The sequence below is a fragment of the Dipodomys merriami genome, unplaced genomic scaffold (assembly GCF_024711535.1).
Source record: "Dipodomys merriami isolate MVZ:Mamm:240054 unplaced genomic scaffold, mDipMer1.0.p SCAF_25, whole genome shotgun sequence".
Lineage (NCBI taxonomy): Eukaryota > Metazoa > Chordata > Mammalia > Rodentia > Heteromyidae > Dipodomys > Dipodomys merriami.
Window position 1 is genome coordinate 19,429,026 of NW_027203937.1, and position 16,628 is coordinate 19,445,653.

General features: G+C 36.4%; 3 protein-coding genes across 3 annotated transcripts; 1 reads left to right on the plus strand and 2 right to left on the minus strand.

Moving 5' to 3' along the window:
* The first annotated feature begins 554 nt into the window (after window positions 1-554).
* LOC138836205 (olfactory receptor 52E2-like) lies at window positions 555-1,508 on the plus strand. The gene has a single exon (XM_070034702.1). It carries the CDS (start codon window positions 555-557, stop codon window positions 1,506-1,508), a length of 954 nt encoding a protein of 317 aa, XP_069890803.1.
* A 4,498-nt stretch (window positions 1,509-6,006) lies between these two features.
* LOC138836206 (olfactory receptor 52E2-like) lies at window positions 6,007-6,942 on the minus strand. Its single transcript, XM_070034703.1, has one exon. The coding sequence runs from the start codon at window positions 6,940-6,942 to the stop codon at window positions 6,007-6,009; it is 936 nt and encodes a 311-aa protein (XP_069890804.1).
* Window positions 6,943-14,065: 7,123 nt separating this feature from the next.
* Window positions 14,066-15,007, minus strand: LOC138836207 (olfactory receptor 51G2-like). The gene has a single exon (XM_070034704.1). The coding sequence runs from the start codon at window positions 15,005-15,007 to the stop codon at window positions 14,066-14,068; it is 942 nt and encodes a 313-aa protein (XP_069890805.1).
* Between the last annotated feature and the right edge of the window lie 1,621 nt (window positions 15,008-16,628).

Consider the following 16,628-nt stretch of genomic DNA (forward strand, 5'->3'; position numbering starts at 1 on the left):
GTTAATGTGTTGGCATAATATTTGATGAACCCCTGTGTGTATGGAAGAGGTGTTACTCATCCTATGTGTTACCTTAAATGTTATATATGTTAGCATTTAATCAGAAGGAATTTATTTTCAGCATTATATGTAAGGCTAGAAGAAATCCAGGTTTATTCAAGCTTCTAAGAGATCTCATTTTTGATGGATAAAAGATGGTAGCTAATGAAGAGAATACTAAAGCCAGTAATTAATGAACAATATTGTTGATGAGGTTCTTGATAAGCTACCAAGAAAGAAGGTGAGACTATATTGTCCAAAATATTTCATTTTTACTCACTGTATAAAATCCCTCCAGGGAAAGATTTTTGAGATATCGCTTATGTAAAGAGCTCTGTGTACACCAAACTTCAAACTAGTAGGATCACAAGCCAAAGAAAATGTGTACAAGTGTATAACATCCCTTGTTTTATCTTCAGGACTCCACAGCTATAGCAAACCACATGTATGTTAAGAATCTGAAGACTGGATGAGCATGCACTTCTGGAGACTGGACAGACACATTCCCAAGCACAATGCTCATTCACAATGAGACCCAATTTCACCCCTCCTCCTTCTTGCTGCTGGGGATCCCAGGACTAGAAACTCTTCATATCTGGATGGGCTTTCCCTTCTGTGCTGTGTACATGATTGCACTCATGGGGAACTTCACTCTGTTGTGGGTGATCAAGGCTGAGAGCAGTCTACATCAGCCCATGTTCTACTTCCTGGCCATGTTGGCCACCATTGACTTAGGCCTTTCCACAGCTACCATCCCTAAGATGCTTGGAATCTTCTGGATTAATCTCAGAGAAATTCTCTTTAAAGATTGCCTCACCCAAATGTTTTTCATCCACAAATTCACACTAATGGAATCAGCTGTCCTTCTGGCGATGGCTTATGACCGCTACGTGGCTATCTGCAACCCTCTGCGATACAGTACCATCCTCACCAACAGGGTTGTTTCTGGGATTGGTGTTGGTGTGTTAGTGAGGGCAATTATTTTTGTCACTCCATTTGTATTTCTGATTTTGAGATTGCCCTTCTGTGGGCATCATGTCATTCCCCATACCTACTGTGAACACATGGGACTTGCCCGACTATCCTGTGCCAATATCAAGGTCAATATTGTTTATGGCTTATGCGCCATAGGCAATATGGTGTTTGACATCATAGCCATTGCACTTTCTTACATCCAGATACTTCGTATTGTGTTCCAGCTCCCATCTCAAGAAGCCCGCCTCAAGTCCCTCAGCACGTGTGGTTCTCATGTTTGTGTCATCCTTGCCTTCTACACACCAGCCCTGTTCTCCTTCATGACCCATCGCTTTGGTCGCAATGTCCCCCGCTATATCCATATACTTCTGGCCAATCTTTATGTTGTGGTTCCACCAATGCTCAATCCTGTCATATATGGGGTCAGAACCAAGCAGATATATGACAACGTGAAGAAGATTGTATTGAAGATACAAGGAAAGGGGAAAGAATAGGCCCAAATATAGTATGAAGTTCCATAGGCAAGGATGAAAGGCCCATCAGCAGAATGACCTGTGGTGAAAACTGAGTTTCAAGGTGAGGCTGTATCAGAGAAGCCTCAATTTTCTACCTGCTTCCTTTGCCAGTTCTCAGCATCAGTTCCCTTATTAAACTCATTAGCAAATTGTATCTCTGTTCTTTATTTTTCAACATCGGGTAGATATTTTACATCATATTTCAGTGCATCCCTCTCAGTCACAATTGGTTTCAGGAGACTCTTTCTTTGATCTCTCAAGATTACTGTGTAGATTTTCTTTGTGTGTTGTTATATTTCAGGAGGCTGGGATGAAGTGGTAATTTGCTACTTTCCTTCATTTCAGGAAGTTTACCAGGTTTAAACTGAGCCTGCAAACTCAACTTGGTAAACAGCATCCTTCTTTGCCTAGTCTTAATATTTTTTAGTTTACATTTGTCTCCCCTTTCAAGTAGCATAAAATTTCTCTTCTGGCAATCTGCCAAATTTTTCGAGTAAGTGTATTGCTAAATTTATGCACATTTAACATAAGATTGTTATTGATTCTATATAATTTACTCCCTTTACATGTATTGTCTTTTAATGATAGCTGAGCTATGGATATTTTATGAGAGCAATCTTCCATGGGGATTTTGCTGTTATTATAACACTATATCTGATCTGCCTTGATTCTTTACAAATGTTTACTGTAACTTTAAGCCATTTTCTTGGGGCATTTGTGTTAACTAGCCAAATGTAATATAAGTAATACTTTTGCCTTTCTCCTAATAAAGGAATTTAGAAATCCTTTAGAAATTTTAGTCTATTTAGCCACATTCAGATTTATATGCTGCCACACATGTACATATATCCTTATATATTCAACTTTTTGTATTTTCTTATTGATTTGTAAATATCTATTTCAATATTCCACATAGTTACTATCTTTCATTACTCATTCCTTCCTACATCATCAAAATGCCATGAACAACAATTTAACTTCTGTCCAGAGTAACCATAAATGCTTCCTTTGTTGTAATTTCTTGGTGGTGAATTTCTTCTGTTTACTTGTTTAAAATAATTGCAGTCCATATTGATTATAGTGGTATTTTGAGGCCATAAAATTCTAAATTTGATTTTTTTCTTAGCAGACTGCTAGTTATGTTATTTTATTCCATTCTGCATTCCAAGGTTTCAACTAGGAACCTTTTTATTGTTTTAAAGGGGACGGATCTGCTCCCTGGTTTGCACTGATGTTTTGTCTTTGAAAAGACTTACAACTATTTTTTTACAAAATTTCTTTTAATTTATTCATCAAACATTTTCCTTGCTTGGTGCATTATACTCTTTTATATTTAGTCTCCAATGTCTTGGTTGTATAAGATCTTTTCACTGTCTCTGAAATTACTTGTCAATATTTTTAAACGTTCATGCTACTTTTCTCACTGCCACATTACTATTTTTCTTTTTAAAATTACCTTTATTATAGTGATTGCTTATGCATTTGTGCTTAATTTCTCTTAAGTCCTTCTATTTTTAAGACATTTCATTTCAAGTCCTGATAGTTCCTTTTTGTTTAGGAATTTGCTAATAATTATACTCTCTTATTTTCTGTATTGAGATATATAATTTTAAAATACTATTTTTATTTGGTCTGCTAAATATGATGTGTTAATATAATCATCTTGTCTATTTGTTCTCTTTTTGGTGTGTTTTTATTATCATCATCACAATCATTACTGTAATGACTATGCTTTGTTTTCTTGTTTGACCAGTTTTGTTTTAGACCATTCTACCAACTGGATATAAAAAAAATGTAGGCTAGGCATGATGGCACATACATGTAATCTTGGCTATACAGAAGGCAAAGATTGAGGGTTTGAGATACAAGGTTAGCCCAGGAAAACACAGCAAGGTTCCACCTCAACCAATAAGCCAGATATAGTTGTGTATGCCTGTGATCCCAACTATGTAAAATGTAGAGATAGAAGGATTCTTCGCTAAGTTCGCCTCCAGGCAAAAATGTGAGACTAAAAAACATAAACAAAGCAAATCCAGGAAAGAACATCTGCTAAGCAAGTACAATGTCCTGAAGTCAAACACGAGAACCAATGTCCAAAATATGCATATAGATATTATTTGAACTTAGTAGGATATTTTATTCCTTCAATTATGTGTATTTTCAATGGAACACGAAAACACTAAGCTTCACCATTGTTTTAGGCATTACAGCATCTGGCTGTTTCTATTTCCTCCTTAACTCTTTTTTTTTAACCTTTTTATGGCTCAGTATAGTACCTAGATTGGATCTCAAAATCTCTTAAGCTGAAAGAATCTGATATCCAGTGTAAATCCTCATTGCCAAATAAACATGTATGAAGTTTATTCAGGTCTTCATCTTCCCAGATCCTGTTCTGTAATTGATGGTCTCAACTTAGAGAAGAACCTTCCTTCTAGAGCAATCCCTTACTACTTGATCCTGCAGTTCTTCTTTTGGTTCCTACCTTCAGACAATATTGTATGAGTTTTCTAGTTTACTTTAGTGGAAAAAAACGATTCTAATTTCCTAATATGCCATTACTAAATTATGCATAATTCCATTTCTGTTTATTTTGTTCATGGTGGAGTAGTAGTAATGTGAACTAATCAACAGCATAGGAGACTTCCTTGGTTTCCTTTCTCATCTTCTACAGGACTACTAAGTTGTTTAAGAAGGTAGGAATAACATAGTTAAAATAACATAGTTAAAATAATTATGGAGAGTGGAGCAAGAAAGTGAACATTTGAAATGAGAATGTAGTGGAGATATTTGAGTGTACTGTCAATTAAACCTAACAAACAGATGAGCCGAGAGTGTTTTATAGATATAAAAGGTACAGAAGCCACATGGGAGCATTGATTGCAAAGAAAACAAAAAAAGTGTCATTGATGAAAAGTCAGGGTGTGAGAGAAGGCTGTGTTCTATGATTTATTTTTTAATAATTTGATTATTATTATTAAGTTATTGTACAGAGGGACTACCATGTCATAAATCAGCTACTGAGTACATTTCTTTTTCTTTTGTTTTTTTTTACAGTGACACCTCTTCCTTTATTTATTTATTTATTGTAATTTTTATTTTTTTTATTGTGAAAATACTGTACAGAGGGGTTACAATTACATGGGCAAGATAATGAGTACATTTCTTATCAAACATTGTAGCCTCCTCCTTTGTTTATTTTATTTATTTTTATTCTAAGTCTCAGGGTTCTCTGAATGAAAAAATAGTAGAATAAATATTGGGGTAAGGAGCAAGAGCAAGCCTGCCTTTCTTTTTAAATTTAAATTTTATTGCAAAGGTGATGTGCAGAAGGGTTACAGTTACATGAGTAAGGTAATGAGTACATTTCCTTTTGAATAGGGTCACCCTCTTCTTCGTTCTCTACCAGGTTTTCCCCTCCCAACTTCTCTCCCCACTTCCTTTATTTTCCTCCAGTTCCAATGGTTTATTTTGAGGATAGAGAGCAGAGTAACATATTGGTTTAATACATGTTTTTCCAAGCCATACAGCCAAGTCTTTAATTTTAAGTAAGATGTTATGGAGTTATTTTCCAGTTCTAGTTTTATAAAAATATAAAAATAACATAAATATCAATGTAATTTGTTCTAAAATTAAAAATCTTAGGTATTGATTCTTTTTTAAGTTTTTACTTACTGAAATCTGTGAAGTAATTTTTATTTTGTTTTTAAATATATCAATAGGCAATTGACTAAAATATAGGAGGCAATCCTTATGTATATATACACACTGACAAACACAATTATGCACATATATACATTATATATTCTTTTGTACCAAAAGCTAAAACTATACTCACCAGAAAGCATTTAGAGCAAAAGAATATATATATATATATATATATACACAGATCTATATGATCATACATAATAAAATTATAAGAATATATTATAGAATTAAACTACACATAAATATATAGATACATACATACACATAGATATATACATACATCTATGTATCTATATATATCATTAAGACAGTTGAAAATACAATTTAATAAATATATTTATTTAATATTAATCATATGACATGAAATGACTTTAAATCATTTCATTAAAAACATCCTAGAGCTTTAATTGCTGCTACTTTTATTATCATATAGGAAAAAATGAAATAACTCAAACCTTGATAGCTGATCAAAAGTCACCTTCCCCAAATATGGTACAACCATATCTAGAATGTAAAATTAACATACTTTACTATGCCAAAATCCTGTTCTCTCTCTTTCCTTTTTTGTTATGCTTTGAAACTTTTTCAAAAGACATCTTTAATTATATAAATTTTGTCATACATATGGAATGTTAGTTTACCTGTTTACATGTAGATACTCTTCCTGCATTTTAAAGCACAAATAAACAAACATGCTTAGTTATTGTTGTATAACCAATATCCGATTACTCAGCACATAGACAAAACACTATTTTGGCAAGCTTTTTGCCACTTACTTCTGGATGAATATCCTCAACACCCTTTCTCTGATCTGTTTGGTTCTGACGCCATAGATGACAGGGTTAAGCATTGGGGGAATAACCACATACAAGTTGGCCATAAGGATGTGAATATATCGGGGAATATTTCTGCCAAAGCGATGCGTCATAAAAGAGAAGAGAGCTGGGGTATAAAAGGCCAAAATTACGCAGACATGGGAACCGCAGGTGCTCAGAGATTTGAGCCTCGCTTCCTGTGAGGGCAGACGAAAAACAGCACGGAGAATGTGGACATAGGAGACAGCAATGGCTATGATGTCAAAGCCCAGAAAAGCAATGGTTCCAAGACCATATATGATGTTGACCTTTATGTTTGCACAGGCAAGCCGAGCCAGGCCCATGTGCTCACAATAAGTGTGTGGAATGACATGATGTCCACAGAAGGGCAATCGCCAGATGAGAAATACGAACGGAAACACGGTGAGGAACGACCTCCCAATAACCCCCAAACCGATCAGTAATACAATCTTGTTAGTGAGGATTGTGCTGTAACGGAGAGGGTTACAAATGGCTACATAGCGATCATAAGCCATGGCTAGAAGAACAACCGACTCCATGCCAGTAAAGATGTGAATGAAAAACATCTGAGTGAGGCAAGCGCCAAAAACTATCTCCTTGAGGCGAAACCAGAATATGCCCAGCATCTTGGGAATAGTGGCCGTGGATAATCCCAGGTCAATGGTAGCCAGCATTGCCAGGAAGTAGAACATGGGCTGGTGAAGACTTTGGTCACTCTGGATCACAAACAAGATGAGAAAGTTTCCTACCAGGGCAGTGAGGTACACAGCGCAGAAGGGAAATCCAATCCAGATGTGGCTGCCTTCTAACCCTGGGATTCCCAGCAGCAAGAAAGTGGGTGGGTGGTACTGGGTGTCATTGTAAAGGGCCATCTTGCTGGTGGCTGCAGGTGATGGTGCTCCTTGCCAGATGCATGCTGACCCATCACAGAAAGCCTTAAGCTGTCACTGTGATGGTTTCTTGTACTGGGGATAAAGAGAAGAAGTCATGTCTGACCTTTGGTATCTCATTATCAAAACAGCATCATCAATTTCCTAGTAAGTTAGATGGCACAAAGACTGTGGGATTTTCTACATTACTTCCTGGAGTTGGAGAGGGGCAGGGAGGTGGGGAGGGAAGGGATAGTAGGGGAAAAACAAAGGAAGGGGGATAACAATGCTAGATAAGAAATGTACTCATTACCATACTCATGTAACTGTTATCCCTCTGCACAGTATCTTTACAATAAAAACCTAAAAAAAAAACCTAAAAAAAGAAGTGATGGTTAAAAGATCACAGGGAGATGAAATACGTTCTCCAAGAGGAAGGATGCCACTTACCTCTTGTACATGATGCCTCCTCCAGAAGCTGGAGCACAAAGCTCCACCACTTGTGTTGAGTTGTGCACAGGGACTAACTTCCCAAAGTATTATGAAACAAATAGGAAGAGATGATAGGAAATTTAGAGGAGAGAGCAAGACAATCACATCCTGTTGACCAAGGTACTATAAAAAAGATCAGCCATGCTTTAGCTGATTGCCCCTGATATGATGTGGTGAGAAATTGTTCTTGACCTAGTAGCCTTCCTGGCAATACCTTACATCTCAAGTTTTACCACAGGGTTCAGAGAAAGCAGGATACCAAGAAAAAAAATATAAACTAAGAAACATTTATAGACATTTTATAAAATATTAGTCAACATGCCTCAAAACTATCAAGGTAATAAAAAAATAAGGAAAATGTGAGAAGTTCTTACTGTTTAGAGCTGCCTTAGGAGGCAAGATGATTGAAAAGTAATGGGATAAGTATATAGGTTGCTAGAACAAAAGGCAACATTAGCTACTAACCCAGGAATAAAGCTTAGGCATTAGTGAATTCTCTATTGTCTTACTAATAGTGCTATAGGAGTTTTTGTCAAATTGAGCATTTTAAGTTGTTAGAATTGTAATATTTTCCCTCCATTTTAATATGGTAACAGAGGAATTAAGTGTTGGCATCATGTTAGAAACTCTTTTTTTAAATTTTTTTTATTGTAAAGATGCTATACAGAGGGTTACAGTTACATGAGTGGGGTAATGAGTACACTTCCTCTTGAACATTGTTACCCCCTCCATTGTTTTCCCCCTACCACCCCTTCCCTCCCTACCTTCCCCGAGGTAGAAACTCTGTTTTATCGTCATAAATTATGGTCCATCAAAAACTATTCTAAAGTAAAAGTCTATTTTTTGAAGTAACAATGAAACAGTAACTCCTTAGGGAAAAGAAACATGTAGAGATATTGACCACCTATGCTGATGGGTAAATACATAAATATATGATTTTTTCACAGCTTGATAAAGTTTTATTGTCTGAACAAGTATAAACACAATTTTCTTCTATTAGGAGAATCATCTCAAGGAGAAAAGATACTAAGACTTTATAATCAAAGGAAAAAGTACTTTACATTATCTTTCATTCTTTGCATACTCATTATCCCCAAACTTATCAGTATTCTTATTCACAAATAACTGAAATTCTCTATTCTAATTACACTTCTATAACTGGAATTTAGTTTAAGAGAATAAATTAGTTTTATTACTCAAAATTCAAACTGATCCTGTATTTTATTCCATGTACTTGATCTTTTGCTGTATCCTTATAAATAGTAAGTTCTTATTTTCAAATATATGAAGTTAATGTTTATATTAACCTATCTGTTATAAAGGTGGTGGCCATGGTAATCTCTGTGTGTCTGTGTATGCTGGCTACTCATTGTAGTCTTCATCAATTTGAATCTATCCCTTTCATAGAACTGAAATTTCAAACCAAGAGTATAATTCTTTAGTGATATATGTATGTATGTATGTATGTATGTATATATGTATGTATGTATGTATGTATATATATATATAGAGAGAGAGAGAGAGTAGAGAGAGAGAGAGATTGACAATTTTACTGAAATATGGTATATTCAAGGGAGACCTCAAACAGTGTAATTTCTTAAAGGTAAAGTCAAAGTTCAACAAAATAAACACCAGAAGCAATCACATGAAAGAGTTGGGGTGGGTAGGGGAAAGGCATAGGCTAATGAAGAGAAGGGGGAGAAAATACAGTCAAGAGTTCAATGTATATCCTATAAACTAAAGATGAGTGAGGGAAGTGGTGAGTAGAGGATAGATGGGTAAGAATGTTGAAAGAATGACCTTGATCAAGATGTATTATGGTCATTAACTAGTTTGTTAAATGGCACTCCTTTGGACAACTACTTAAACACAATAAACAAAGAAAAACTGTAAAACAAGAAAAATTCTTCAGTAGAACTATATAGAACACAATAATCCACAGGTACATGATTATTTTTTCTTTGTAAAAATATTTAAATTGCTCAATGAGCTGTAAAGATTATTTGAATTACATCTAAGTGGAGAAATGATTAATAATCTTTTGTGCTTCTTCGTTTTTAATGGACAGGAGGTTGAAGAAGGATCTCAACACCAGCCTGGGCAGCACAAGTACATACCATCATGCCTGGCCAATATGAGCATCTTCAAAGTTTTCATGTAATGATCAGCAAAGAGTATTATATGAAACTCAGGTGGTACACAGGACATTAATTTTTTATTTTCCTCATTGATGCATATGAGTGACCAATGGACCATAATACTCATCAGTTAGTCAAAGTAACAAAGAGAAAACAAAAGCAAGAACATAAGTAAGAAATCAGGCGAGAAAGGACACTCTATTCTCATAATGACCAAAGCACATGCAGGAAGCAACATACACGAACCCTTCCTCTTCTTGTATTTGGTTGCTTATAATTGGATTCTTTTTCAAAAGTAAACAGTATGACAGCATTTGTTGAAATGAGTCAATTTTGATCAAGAACTGAAATGCATAATCTGTACAAAACAGAGAGAGATTGTCCATGTCAACAGAAAGATTTTGTTTAGAGGTGTTTGTGTGAAAGCCTTGGGTGTTCTGAGAACATGTTTAATTTAGAGAGAGAAATATGGGAATGAGATGACTCCTGTTGTTCCAGGAGTAAACACAGAAGTTGTGGTGACATTGTCCTACTTGTTTCCTGGTTTTATAGGAGACTTTAAATCATTTAAGAGTCAGAAAAATAAAATGACATGAATGATGGAGTTGTTCCAGGAGTAAACACAGAAGTTGTGGTGACATTGTCCTACTTGTTTCCTGGTTTTATAGGAGACTTTAAACCATTTAAGAGTCAGAAAAATAAAATGACATGAATGATGGGCTTGTAATTTCTCAGATACATATGTAGAAGGGCTAACAACAGTGTAAAAGAAAAATTTTAAGATAATAAAAATAGGCACCGAGGTGGCCTCTTGTAGACCTAAGATACCAGAAAGTACATAATTGGCAAATATGTAGAAATAAGAATAAATAAAATGATGTTTTTTCCGAATATTTTATATGAAGTTAATGAAATGTTTATCAATCCATGGTTTTGGTCTAAGTTCTAGACAGTGAGCCCATTAGTGAAGGCACACATACACACACACACACACACACACACACACACACACACACACACACACACACTTATATATGGGATAAAACATTTTTAGTACATATTTAAGGGTACTTTGAAAAGAATTAAATATGTTCAATTTTGAGATTATTTACTTGTTATCTTTGTATTCTGTTCCTTAAATAAGTAAATAACCACTAAGACTTCTAAATTTCAATAAAAGTAAAATTAAACTTACCTTAAATGCTACAAGTCTTCAATGATATACTTAGTGAATTAAGGAAACCCAAGGTTCACTACATATTTTGGGAATTTTAGGTAAAAGGTTGGGGGATATTTCATGGTTACAGAAGCTATTTTATCTTTCAGACACATTGTAAGTTTCACAAGTAATGAGATAGTTAAAAGTCTCAAGTGTTAAATATACATATCAAATGACATATCACACACGGAATATTCACAAAATGTTGTGAATTCTGGAGAGTAGCATGAATATTTTTAGTGTTAACCCATCTGAATTGTTTACTGTCTTCAGTATAAGGTCAATTTTATTTGCCTGGCACAAAACAATGCTCTGAAATGCATTAGGCCAACTCTAATTAATCTCTGTCTCTGTCTCTGAGTCTCTTTGTTTCTCTGTCTCCCTGTCTGTCTTGTTTGTCACAAAGATGATTGTAGAACTTTACCCAGAACTTCCTAGTTTGAAGCCTCTGACCTTACAGTTATAAAGATGGAAATGCAAATTGCACTTAGTGACTTTTTGCTATAGCATATAAACATAAAAGTCCATGTCATGAATGACCCTCTTGTCTGCTCCTTTATGATACCTCTTCATTTCTTCTTTCCTTCTCTCTGTATGCCATCTATCCATGGGTTGAGAAGGCATTGTGAACTCACCAAATTGTAAGCCATTCTTGCTTTCTGTGTTTTCAAGAATACCTGAACAGGCAACACAGATTTTCTCCTTTTGGTTGGTGCTCTCCAGGAGAGAGCATCCCTAAGATGGTATTTGTGAAAGACAGAATATCCCAAGGGCCTCTGTTTGAGCCATGCCCTGAGCAAAATAGAAAAGTCCACCAGGGACTTCGGATCATTTCCTGGGGTCAGTAGCTGCACACTTTAGAAGCAGTAATGTGCACCCAAGCGTATGTGAGTTAAGGATGCACTTGCCTAGAAGGTTATGGTAGGGATAGGAGATAAGACAGATATGACTATAACATGACAATTAGAAGGAATTCTGTGCTATTAGAACTTGTTAGATCATGACAGGGTATACAAACCTATATAAAAATCCAAAGAACTTAAATACGTGGATCATCGTAAAGCTGGGGAATCAGAATAAGATGGATTGATTGTATTATTTCCCACATCATGAATGTAATATAATATCATAGTCTTCCAATTTGTTACCTTTGGAAGAACTAGAAAAATATGTCTGATTTTTTTATCTTACAATAGTATGGGAATCTGTAACTAACCAATTGTAATAACTATTTAATTTTATAGAAATAGGGGAGAAATAGGGAAGGATCTATGTGGGGCAGTATTCAAGTTGATTTCAACTTTAATGCAGTATATATATATATATATATATGTATATATATATATATACTACATTAAAGTTGAAATGCTGAATTATATATATATAGTATATATATATAATTCAGCATTACTTCTAAAATGAGTGCATTGTTAAGAGTTTTTAATTCTTGTTTGCAGGAAAAGAAAATATTCATTATATATTTAGTTCTTTTTTTCCTTAGACTGAAAAAATAATTTATATTATAAAAGGTGGTGAAATGATGAGATAACTTTGAAGACATAAAAATTTATTGCCTTATCTTTAAAAATTGTATCAATAAATCACTTCAAAACTATCACAATCTCATGTCCAAAGTAGTTACTTTATTTTTTAAATCTACAGAATCTACATTATTATCTGTGTGGGGGAAAAGGTATATGCTCTATGGAAGAAATATCCCAAACATCCAGAAACTCAGAACGCAAGAACAGGAGTAATAAGAACAAGGATGAAACATGTAGCTTTGCATAACTTTGAAGCCAGACCCCTGTATTAACCATATAAATACCCCTAACAGACAAGGATTTGTGTCTCTCTCTCTTTCTCTCCCCCTCCAGAGCACTGACAGACACTCTGTTAGAGTGTGCCCCTGCCCTTCTGTTTTGCTGTTTGTCTGCTTATCTGCTTGTCTGCTTGCTCAATAAAGTTACTCAATGAAGTTCTGCTACATTTTCTTATTAACATGACTTATACAGAAATTTTTATTCTGCGATCAAAATCAAGGACCCTAAGAGAAGAGTCCCAATTTCTAAAGGAAAACTTCATTAACCCTCCGGTTACAATCAAGAATACCTGAACAGGCAACACAGATTTTCTCCTGTAACAATCCCATTCTGCCTGAAATCAAAAGTCAAAAACATGAAAGAAAAATTATTTCTTTGTTGCTTTGTATGTCCCTCCCCCACGGTATAACCCCTGCTTTCACTGTATTTGATGTTGGTATAATTTGTGGAGGGGAAGGGAAAAAAATAAATCCTTTAACTAGAGATACAGGTGGACCCATTGCAACAATGAGAAGTACAAGTCTTTATGTCGAAAACGAACTTTACAACTTTGGTAGGGGGGAGGGGGGAGGAAGATTGGGTGATGGGGGGAAGGGGGGAGGTTGGGAAGGGATGGGAAGGGGAAACAAAGGAGGAGGCTACAATGCTTGATAAGAAATGTACTCATTATCTTGCCCATGTAATTGTAACCCTTCTGTACAGTATTTTCACAATTAAAAAAAAGAGTCAAAAATAAGAATCAAAAGCATCCTTTGTTGAATTAATCCGTTTTCCAATTTTCTTTGGTCGGTCGTGGGGTTTGAACTCTGGGCTTGGGCGCTGTCCCTCAGCTCTTCAGCTCAAGGCGAGCGCTTTACCGCTTGAGCCACAGCGCCACTTCCGGTTTTCTAGTGGTGTATTGGAGATAATAGTCTCATGGACTTTCCTGCCCGGGCTGGCTTTGAACTGTGATCCTCAGATTTCAGCCTTCTGAGTAGCTAGGATTACAGGCGTGAGCCACCCGCGCCCAGTTCTCAATCTCTTTTCTTAAACTACTTATTCTTGTTATAGCAGGAGTGTGTGTGTGTGTGTGTGTGTGTGTGTGTGTGTGTGTGTGTGTGCGTGCGTGTGTGTGTGCATGTGTGTATGTGTGCGTTGTGCTTGTGTGCGCTTTTTTCCCAAACATTAGGCATTGAGGAGTCCTGAATCCACCACTGCTCTGATGATAAGGGTAACATCCCACATTCTCATTTCCAGATACCAAGCATTCTCTCTAAATGGCATAATCAAGTCATGCTTCAATTGTTTCTTCAGAATTGTAACAATTGAAAGTTTCCCTTTTTTATGTTTCTTATACTTACACTGAAGAGTTGGTATCTTAAAGGCAAAATAGTACAATATCACGAACAGATAAACGTCTACAGTAATTCACACAAAAGGAATGGGGGGAGGTTGTGTTATAAAATCTATATCACCTAAACTTTCTGTTTCCTAAATTTCTTGAGGATTCTTTCACGAATCTGCTTGGTTTTGACACTATACACAATAGGGTTCATGAGCGGTGGAACCAGCAAGTACACATTGGCCATGAGCACATGGACAATTGGGGAAGCGTTCTGCCCATAGCGCCGGATCATGGATAATCCAATCATGGGTGTGTAGAAGGTGAGTACTGCACAGATGTGGGAAATGCAGGTATTGAGGGCCTTCACTCTCTCTGCCTTCGAAGCTATACTCAGCACTGTGGCCAGGATGAGGAGGTAGGAGAGGAGGAGCAGCACTGAATCAAGACCCATGGACCAAATAACCACCATGAGACCATAGATACTGCTGACCCGACGGCTGGATACAGTTGTTTTGATGAGATCCTGGTGAAGGCAGAATGGGTAGGAGAGAACATTAACAGCTCGATATTGAAGTCTCTTCAGGAGAAACGAAGCTGGAAACACCAGAGCCAAAGCCCTGCCAGCAATTGCTAATCCAATCCTTACGATGACACCATTGGTTAGAATGGCCGCATAGCGCAGAGGTTCTCGGATTGCCACATAGCGATCAAAAGCCATGGCCAAGAGCACAGCTGACTCAATGATTGAGAAAACATGAATGAAGTACATCTGGACCAGACAAGCATTGAAAGGAATCTCCCGGGCATGGAACCAAAAGACACCGAACATGGTAGGCGAAGTAGTAATGGACAGGCCCAGGTCAGTGAGCGCCAGCATGGATAGGAAGTAGTACATGGGTTGGTGGAGAGAAGGCTCTGTTCTGATGATGAAGAGGATTGTGATGTTCCCTGTGACTGACGTGGCATAAACCAAGAAGATGGGAAGTGAAATCAAGCCGTATCTGCTCTCCAGGCCTGAGAAACCTGTGAGGAGGAAGCGGGGGTACAGGGAAGAACAATTAAAGACAGACATCGCGCTGATGGGGCAATCCGCAGCCTGCATGGGTAAACAAAAGATAGGAAATTAGGATTCAAATTTGCACTATTACAATGAAGATCATTTCAGTGTTTGGGGCTCTATATTTTGTGCTTTTAATCTTCTGCTTGTTATACTTAGTTACTCCTTGTATTTATGTTTGACTAATTCATTTATTCTTTTTTCATCCCACAGTTCGTGTGTGTGTGTGTGTGTGTGTCCTGGGGCTTGAACTCAGGGTCTGAGCACTGTTGCTGAGCTTCTTTTGCTCAAGGTTAGTGCTCTATCACTTGATCCACAGCACCACTTCCTGCTTTTTCTGTTTATGTGGTACTGAGGAATCCAGCTCAAGGATTCATACATGCAAGGCAAGCACTCTACCACTGAGCCACATTCCCAGCACACAGCCCACAATTCTCAACAATAAATTAGTGCTGATCAAAATGCATTGCACTCACATACTGACAAGTTGAATTGAAACCCCTTTGTACAACTACTTAAAAATAATTTTAGAAAGTAAGTGTTGGAGTTTAGATATAACACAAGATGATGTAAAATACACAGAGCAACTAAGCTGACCTGGGGAATTAAGGGAAGATTTACTCATGGTGCCCTTGATTAGCTCTCTGATGATAAATATGGGTCACATAAAACGGAAAGTCTAGCCAGGCATGGTGGCTCACACCTGTAATCCTAGCTACACAGGAGGCTGAGATCTGAGAATTGTGGTTCCAAGCCAACCCCTGCAGGAAAGTCCATGAGACTCTTTTTTTCCCCATGAGACTCTTATCTCCAATTAATGACTAGAAAACCAGAAGTGGAGCTGTGGTTCAAGTGGTAGAGTGGTAGCCTTGAACAAAAAGAGCCCAGAGACAGCACTCAGGCCCTGAGTTCAAGCCCCACAACAAAAATACAAAAACAAACAAAACAAAACAAAAAACCTGAAAGACTGGCTGGATTCCATGTAAATATGAAATGCATTTGAGAGGATCACAATTCCCTTCATGCTTGGGAATTTCATTCCAACAACAACAAAGATGCTTAACACCACAGAAGGACCAAATTCTTCCTGTGGTATTATGTTGTTGCTGAGCTCACATAGTGTCACTTTTGCTTTAGATGGACTTTGTTTTCTATCTGGATGTACTTTTGTACTACATATACAAAGGACTTTTATATTGTTGATTTGTCCACCATGCAATAATGTGTTTGCTCAAATTCACCTTTTGAATTAGTCATTTTTCTTCTCCTTCCTTCTTTATAAATAATTTGAATGGTCTTTGTCATTTTATTTTTATATGTGTATATAATGCACGCTAATCATACTGCTCCAATTACCCTCCTCTTTCACCCTTCTCCATCTGCAGATTCCTTCAAAAAACCATCTTATGACATGTATAGTTTTAAATATACACTCACTTTCATTTGATAGAATTGAATTTATAAATTAGACACAATAATAGGTTATCAAGAGTTAACAATAAAACAGAATAATTACATGAATATGCTATTATAAAATTTAGTTTAAATTTTAAATGATTTATATCTGGGATATTCTAATATTTTGAGACCAAAGTTGAGAGCAGGTAACTGAAATAGCTTAAAGAACTGTGCCTAA